The sequence below is a fragment of the Brassica oleracea genome, chromosome C4, assembly GCF_000695525.1.
Source record: "Brassica oleracea var. oleracea cultivar TO1000 chromosome C4, BOL, whole genome shotgun sequence".
Lineage (NCBI taxonomy): Eukaryota > Viridiplantae > Streptophyta > Magnoliopsida > Brassicales > Brassicaceae > Brassica > Brassica oleracea.
Window position 1 is genome coordinate 52,920,182 of NC_027751.1, and position 9,441 is coordinate 52,929,622.

The 9,441-nt window shown below is 30.0% G+C and overlaps 1 protein-coding gene across 1 annotated transcript; it reads right to left on the reverse strand.

The window, feature by feature from the left end:
- Positions 1 to 960: 960 nt before the first annotated feature.
- On the reverse strand, positions 961 to 4,497 carry LOC106341502 (LOB domain-containing protein 19-like). The gene is made up of 2 exons (XM_013780263.1): positions 4,186 to 4,497; positions 961 to 1,161 (listed from the first exon to the last, which is right to left on the reverse strand). Exons 1-2 carry the CDS (start codon positions 4,495 to 4,497, stop codon positions 967 to 969), a joined length of 507 nt encoding a protein of 168 aa, XP_013635717.1. The 3' UTR covers positions 961 to 966.
- Between the last annotated feature and the right edge of the window lie 4,944 nt (positions 4,498 to 9,441).

Consider the following 9,441-nt stretch of genomic DNA (forward strand, 5'->3'; position numbering starts at 1 on the left):
TTTGGATGGAGAAAAAACATCGTCTCATCAGCAAAGAGGATATGACTTTGCTAGATTGTTCATTCCAACCGAATTTTCTTATCTGTAAATATGCCGATTAGCAATGCATGGTATAATCACTCTGCAGATAGACTATTCATATATTCACTTTGGTCACATTTCACATAGACTTGTCCTATACTTACTTTGGTGGAAGCACTGTAGTCTACTGGTTAAGGTTTAAATGCTTCTACACCCAGGTCTAGGGTTCGAATCCCAGACTATGCAATTTCTTGCAGATTACAGGAAATCCATGTTTCAAGTCCCGGAGAGAGCGATTTACTAAACAATTATGCAGACCACACGGAAGAAAGGCTTACAAGGGATCTTCAACATGGTGCAAGTAAATCTGTTTAGCCGTGGATCTTCATAGGACGGCTCAGGTGATGCAGTTAGGCGTAGGTCTTCATAAGACAGGTAGTATTGTCGGTTGTCGAATCGTCTATGTAATTTTTTTCATATCATAATTGTAATATCCTAATAAATCAGCATTAAAAAAAAAAAAAAAAAAAAAAAAAAACTAATGAAGCTAATGGAAATTAGAGAAACCTATTCGAACCTGGTCCAGTTCAGATCAAATTTAAAGCCTTCAATTATTCTCACTGCAAATAACTAAAAGGCCCACTATGGCTCTTAAAGCCCCGATCATCGTATGCATTGGTTTAAACAGAGAAAAATGTTAAAGCTTAAGTAATCTTGTTTAACTATTTTCTTTATTGACACCGAAACCTAGTGGTAACGGTCTTACTAGTAATTAGCTACCGTTTAGGATGGGCCTATTAAGAAAGTAATGATCTTAAGTAGAAATATGAAGAATAAATAGTCTCGTCAACTTATATTCCAGACACCTCCATTGCTATAATACATAAGCATGGCTTGTGGACCTAACCTAAACTGCAAGCCGGAAGTTTGACTGTCGGTAAATACTTAAAGACGAACTGTTTGAGGTAATTGTTCTTCTTCCCACACAACATCCAAGTTAGTTGGTTCCATCGGATATTCATTGTTATACGCTAGATCGAAAGGTGGCTGCTGCATTTGTTGTGGTGGGACTAGAGGTAAACGCTGAAACATTGAAAGACGAGCTTGAACATGAGCAATCTCAGCTTGTAGATTCATCACCTAAAGACACATAGAGACCGTGCTTGTAAGTCTCAATTTGTATCCCTTATATATTAAAGGAGAAACATTGTATTAAATGCATTCACATTAAAATGGACACGTGGCAACCTCACAATAATTTGATAATAAATATGCTAACGCGTTCACATTATATTTATAAATGTGTTCATACTATGTATTTTGCGCATCTTTTAAATATAAAACTCACATGTATGGTTTTAATAAAACTTTGGATTTTTTTGATTCGAATCAAAAGAGATAACATATCAAAAGTCTAATTCGGTCCATTATCCGTTTTGATTCGATTCATTACCCGTTTTGATTTGAATAAAAAAATTGGATATCTGTAACTTTACGAAACAAATCAAATATTAAAATACAATATCCAAAAAAAGCAAATCACGAATACCAATATTTTTAAGAACAAATATATAATTTGATATGTTATATGCATATATATATATTTATATATGTAAAGAATTATATATATATATGTTATATATATTATAATTTATATAAGTCTTACAAACTTTTTATGAACTAAATTTATTATATTAGGCACTAGAATTAAAAAATTAAATAATGTTTTATTTTGTAATAAAATGTTATTATTAAAATTTTCAATTATTTTAAAATTTTTAATTTATTTATGGTTGAAATAGAATATCCTTTAAAATTCTAAAAAAATTCGGATATTCGAGTCATTGAATATCCAGGTGTCTAAAGGTCGAATCAACATGAATGCCTCCAAATACCCTTATATTCGATATGTGTCCAACCATATTTAAGGATACAATTTTATTTTCTTTATATGAAAAAAATTTCACTAATGTCAAAGCCTTTTTATTTTTAATTAATTTTAATTTTATATTTCATGTACTATTTTTTAAAAAATGTCATTAATATTAATTAATAATATCCCCTATATATTAATCATGGAATATTACAACATGTTTTGATAGCCACATGTCATCACCATAATGATTTTTAGAATCGTTAGAAAAATAAGTTGGTCCATAAAATTATATATTATATTTTTCATTAAAATAACTACAAATTGATTATATACACACAAAAGAATATTCTTTCTTTCCTTAAATAAAGGTACAAAATTATTTAATACGAATAACATATATATGGTAGTTAATGATTATGAATTTATACATATTTGATAACAATTTTTGTATCTTTTTATTTTATATTATTAAAAGAAATTAAACAATCATATTAAAAATTTAATATAAAAAATTTAGATTTTTTTTTCTATGTTATATTTAGAATTTTAAAATGACTATATTACAAAAAAAAGTAAAAGTCCCACATTGAAATTTTGTAATCAATGGTTTAACTTTTTTTATTCAAGTAAAATAAAAATGAGTAAAAAGTCTCATTAAAAGATATTCATATTATACATATATATATTAATATCATTTAAATTAAATTATATACTATATAAATATATAAATTTATTAATTTCAAAATTTGCAGTGAAAATTTATTGAGATTTTAATATTTTAATTTTGAAATTCGTATTGGAACAATTCACATTAAAGTTTTGTGATTAATGGTTTAAATTTTTATTACAGCAAATATACAAATGTTAATAAAATCATATGAGTAGGAAGTGTCAATAATAAATATATATTAAAATATACTATATATATTTATGTCAATATCACTAGAGTTTAATTATATACTATATAAAGTAAATTTAGATTTTTTATTATATATTATATTTAGAATTTTAAAACGGATATATTACTAAAAATGGTAAAAGTCCAACATTGAAATTTTGTAATCAATGGTTTAACTTTTTTTATTCAAGTAAAATAAAATGAGCATAAAGTCTCATTAAAAGATATTCACATTATATATATATCATTAAAATTATATTATATACTTAATAAATATATAAATTTATTAATTTCAAAATTTGCAGTGAAAATTTATTGAGATTTTAATATTTTAATTTTGAAATTCGTATTGGAACAATTCACATTAAAGTTTTGTGATTAATGGTTTAAATTTTTATTACAGCAAATATACAAATGTTAATAAAATCATATGAGTAGGAAGTGTCGATAATAAATATATATTAAAATATACTATATATATTTATGTCAATATCACTAACGTTTAATTCTATACCATATAAAACAAATAAAATGATTATATTGATTTATTTATTAAAAACATGATTGTAAATTAACAAAATGTATTGGTTTTGATCATGGCAATTCCAAAAATACACTTTTTAAATAATTTAGTTTTGATATTTATTTAAAAAAAGCCTTTAATGAAATATCGTGAAAAGATTTCAATCACCTTCTTTTGAGTTTGTTCGAAAAATGAGTGATTTGATTATTCGTCTAATATTTATCTCTCCATAACCCAATACAACTATTATAATTTTTCTGAACAGGACTTATGATCTTAGTATGTTGAATTTGATTATAATCTGAACCGAACTATGATTCAAAGATATCCAAAATTAGTGTAATATGTTAATGTTTTTTATATGTCAAAGTAATTTAGATATTTTATATTATTTAAATATTTTTGTAGTCTGTTTTATTTAGTTTTTAAATATCTTTTAATTAATTTATATAGTTTAAATAGTTTTTATTAGATTTATGAATAATTTAAATATTTTGACATTTTTGTCAATTTTTGAGGTTTAAAAAATATATTTTGGGACAATTTTGGATATTGGTTGTAATTCGATCTAGACCGAATCCGGAAGAAACTGAACCGAATCTGATAATAAGTAAAATCCGAACATAAGGGCATAATACCAAAAATTTAAAAATTCAAACCAGTTGAACCAAAATCGACGGACCTCATAACTCTTAGGTATATGATATATTTAAGAAACCAACATTTTTTTCATCCTTTTATATCGATAAAGATTGTAGTGATACAAAATATTAAAACCGAACATATTAGTATAAAAACTCACGCGCGGATTATCATCTAGTATACGTATAATCCACTAGCACTTAAGAAAATGTTTTAATAAAGGACCTGGTGTTGAAGAGAGAAGAGATGGCCAACGCAGCCGTAAACAGGATCACGGACCCTAGCCAAAGCCTCGTAACCGAGCGTGGCCACTGCATCGAGCCGCTTGTGCAAAGGCAATCTCAGTAACATCTTCGAGGTATTGCTTGCTCCAAACACTTTGTGAATCGCTGCAAAACTAGCAGTCCCTTGCTCTGCATCGAAATAAGGAGCGAAAACGCATCCTCGAACACACTTCCTCCTCAAGAACTTGCACGCCCCGCACGGTCCTTCTCCTCCTCCACCTCTTCCTCCGCCGTTCAAATTCGTTGTCATCATCTTCGAGTAGAAAGAGAGACAGAGAGGAAAGAAAGAGATGGGTTGTTTACTTACATATCTAAGTCGATGAACTAATATCGTCATTTTATATAGATAAATTAAAATTTTATTCGGACTGACAATGTAATTTTGTAAACACTATTGAATGATCAGCCGCTTATTTATTCATTTTTATGCGTCTTTACGTGAATACTACTCATGTATATAATTCTAATATATCTTCGTATGACCAATTAATATGGATTCCAAAATTCAATGTTATTAATGATCTTCTTGTAATATGTTCAAGATATTTAGTGTCATTAAAAGTTAAACCAAACAAACGCGGTCTAAGACAAACCACAACTTTACTTGAATGATATATATACGCAATGATGAAAATCAACATCAGAATGCACATACCACGTGTGATCGATTGGACTCATATAGCTCAAATGTGCATAGCTTTAAAGCCCTAATTTGCATTTTTAAATTACATAAACTTAAGCCCTAGCGGCCCCTCCCCATGCACATTTCTTTTCACGCTTTCACATCCCCTGTCATACCTCTACTTCTCTCCATTTCTTCCTTTATTTACGGATTTGAGTGTATACATGTATATATATTCCCACAATGAATTGTAGGAAAGAAATATCTTGAAATGTCTAATTCTGACCATAATCCTATATTCATAAGAGCGTATCATCATGAGCGTTGATTTAGATAAACCGGACTACGAGAAAACGTATGACACTGAAACACACACAAACACAAAACCATATGTCATTATCAGTATAGCTTTTGTAAGTTAGACAAGACATTTTAGTAATTATTTCCCTCTTTTCCATTCTCCACTATCACAATCACATCATAGTATACGTACGTGCACAGAGATTTGAAAACCCAACCTCTTGACCTTCTTTATTGTCTCTTCTTTTTTCCTGTTTCTGTTTACCCGACAGTATTAATTCACTCTCTATCCTCTTTTCGGTATTTCTATTTATTTTTATATAAAGAAATTTTAAACGTTTGATAGTTTATAAAAATTATATAGAAGACTAATTTTCAAACGAATAGCCGATGATGTAACCAACAAATCTGCAAAGCCGTAAGCGATTCTACATATGAGGGTTTTGGATCCCAAATAAATTAAATATGAATTAAAACAAACATGTGGATACCTAATTTTTTATTGTAATTGTACTCGGGAGGGACGCGAGGACTAGCTCAAAAACGATTACATATGTGCACGTATACATACTTACTAGCCAAATTAATCTCCAGGAAACCAACAATCATGTTCAATATAATCCATTCATATCCAAGATCTTTAGAAAAAAAGATCTCTTAAAACTTAAAAGTAAACACTAAAATTTTCAAAAAAAAAAACTGAAAACTGAACAGCACGCGCTTGCATGCGTCGAATGAGGAATTTTGGCTTTGAGAAATTGCAGTCAAAGAGACCAAACAGAATCGAAGGGAAACCGATTGTACGTGGCTTGCTTTTCATATCAGTAAACAAAACAACCCACGTCATAAGAGCTAGACACATGGCATGATGCACATACTCTATGACCACTGTCACACGAAGCATTCATTCACTTGACTCACCGTCTCTTCTCTAATAGTGAGCCTATAACAACCCCCTTTTATTGCTCCTATGGTCTAATTTTGCAATCTATCATTCATCACAATAACATAGCTACATGATCGTAGTAAATTACTGTTGAGTTAGTAGAGACTTGAAATTTGACTGGACATGAGGTACAGAATTTAACAACCTCGAAACTAAATTTAATACAAAAAAGTAATAAATTTAATCCGAAAATTTTATATACATAATGTAAACCAAATACTCCCTCTGTATTCTTTTTACATGGCGTTTTAGACTATTTTTCTTGTCTCATTATATTTGACGTTTTCATAAAACTATGCACAATATGATAAGATATGACTTTATTTACCCTCATGTTATTATTTCTAGTCAACAAACTCGAGTTTCAATGTGGAATAATGTGTTACGAGAGATGATGGTCAATTAATGATGAAATAGAAATGACTTTGTAGCAAGTGCCTTAATTTGTGTGAAAATTATAGAACTTCATGTAAAAGAATACGGAGGGAGTATAAGATAATTAAGATGCGTCTCCGTTTTGAAAGTAAATTTAAAACCTTGACCTTTTAATTTTTGTTGGAGTTTGTTTAAAATATTAAACATAAGTAAGTATCAAGTTCATTCAAAAATTCTATCTATAGATTATGAATTGTGATAGTCGAACATGAAACTCAACCAAAGAACCACCTTACATTAATATCATTAATGTGGTTTGAAGTTTTCTGTTAAAATCAAGACTAGAACTTACCATCCCATAGTTTTATCTGAATAGTTTTGCATATTCTCATATATTGAATTGATTAACAGAAACAAAATTAATATTAGCTTCAGCATCCCCAAAAAAAAAAAATTCAGCATCCTCTGTGGATAGGATACTCCATAAGCTTGATCTTATAGTTAGAAGTAAGCATGAAACGTGAGCGCTGGAGAAGAGAATCGCGCCGTTCGGTTTCTTGTTTGCTAATCCTCCATCCGTATTAAACTCCCCCAAAGCTTCGTATTATGAACTTGCACCATTTCCTCTCATTTTTGCTAAGAAAAAGCTTATATATATTTTTTTAATTTACTTTCAACTGACAATAAATTATATTCAATAGAATATAATTTATTGTAAATTATCATTATAAATTAGGTTCATAGATTTTGATGATGTCAATCGGATCAAAAATAATATATTGAGGAATTTTTAGATTTGACTGAAACTTGTGAACATTATCCGACCAGACTTAAAATGGACTTAAAATGAAGTTATATGCATGCGTATGCGCGTGTTTTTTGTTAGTGGTTATAAAAACAAGTTACAATAATTTTTGGATTGTGTTTGTATAATTTAGTATCATATAGCGAATCATATTAAAATCTGAAGGTATATGTAATTTTAAGGCCACCTTTCGACTTTTGAGGGATCTTTTGTGAGCTTGGAAAATACGGAGGCAAACCACTAATTTGACTAATTAGTTGGCCTTACTTCACATTAACATGACCATGGATTTTTTTTTTAACCATGAAAGCTTTAAACTAGATCAAATAATTTCAGTTTAACCACGCGTTAGTGATCCAGTGGTGTTGAACAATCTCGCTCCCAGGTAGCTCCTCTTCGGGGTGACGGGTTCGAGGACACCTACTGACATGGGTGATTATCTTATGGACCTTCGGGTCCAATACGGAAAAGCCCAACTGCGCGTGGCCACTGGTGCTATAACATGAGGCTCACCAGCTCTCCTGGAAGCCTTCGGCAGGCTCCGGCGGGCCCTTAGTGGCTCAGATAACCGGACGGTCATTAGGTGCTAGTCGGATCCTCTCGGGGTCCGGATACCAGGGTCATAAAAAAAAAAAAAGTTCAGTTTATATAAATATTTTTCAGCCGTAATAGCTATACTTTCAGTTCCTGTGCTAATTTAAGCGTTCACTCGTGTTCCATTTTTGGTTGAACGGAAGGCAAAAACTGAGTAGTATGATACATGTATATTCTAAAATATAACTGCTAAATGTTTTAAATCATAAATTTTCCAAATGAAATTTTTAATAAAAATATTTGAGTTTTCACAATTTTTTTTTTGTCAAGACCTTTCACAATTTAAAAACACACACACACATTTAAAGTTGTCCAAAAAAAAAGTTGCTGCGAGTAAGTGACCAACCTGTTAAAATACCCCAACTAGATTTTATTGATTTTTTTGAACCACGATTTTATTGATCATTTATTAAAATAAGCACGACTATAAGATTAGTATAGTATACTTGTACCATCGGCTCCCTCTTAGACTCGAAGTCAATCGTTTTACCTTGTTTTTAGGCGACACCGTATCATTTTCTAGTATATTGTTCAGTAGATAATTGACCAGTAGACTTTGGAGTCCAAATATATAAACGGGGTATCAAGCCACAATATATGAGTAAAATAACGCATGTGCGTGTATATATATATATATATATATTTAATTTATTTAATTACGTCTGTTAAATTTTGTAATCAAGATATAATCCATATTTTCGTTGCCAGATTCGATTAGAACATTTTTTTGTCATCTCGATTAGAACATTATGATAAGCGAATTAGGATTTGCCTGCACGAGCAGAAGAACATGTTTCATCAACAAAGGGAACTGATCAATGTTAGTATTTTTTGGGCAAATTAATCAATGCTAGTATAAGTAAATAGAATTACAAAAACAAATTGATTAACATATGATATATATTATATATAGAGCTACAAAGAAACAACCTATGAGAAAATATAGTGAATTGAAATAACGGTTTGGTCGATCGAAGTCGAATGTTAGACTCAAAAAAGATGTTAGACTCTTTTTGTACATCCCCAATTTGAGGTATCATGTCACTTCCCCTTCCTACCTCAGCTCATTTCTAATTTATTACGCTATTTATAACTCGACAATGTTCTTGATTAATAAATCACTAAAAAGGCTATAATTTATGGTAGCACGAACTGTCCTTTGACTCATGTATCCATGCCTGAAATATATTTTTCCGTGATCGTGCATATTTCAATATATATACAAATTTTAGGATTGTAATTTGTCACATGTTTAGTTGGTTGAAATCATTCCCAACTCGGCGATTCTAAATTATATCGACCAATTAATATTGAAAGTGTTACTCTCGAGGTCAAGAGCTTGTAATTTGTTGGTGGATCCGTTCCTGGTCATTGAACAGCTTTAAAAGTTATCAACGCAACCTTCATTTCTTGAACACTAAAAATATTTCGTCCTTTACAAACATAATTTGCAACACACTTGATTTTTATCACAAGTATAGAAAAATTGTCATAAAAACATAAGTGTAAAATATATTACAGAGACTACGCATAACTGTGCAGGAGACGTTTAGAA

Bases quoted from the DNA above. Each gene is read 5' to 3' on its own strand.
- LOC106341502 (XM_013780263.1), bottom strand. From the start codon at position 4,497: ATGATGACAACGAATTTGAACGGCGGAGGAAGAGGTGGAGGAGGAGAA. The intron at 1,162-4,185 runs GTCCTTTATTAA...ATGTGTCTTTAG, and splicing joins TCTTCTCTCTTCAACACCAG to GTGATGAATCTACAAGCTGA.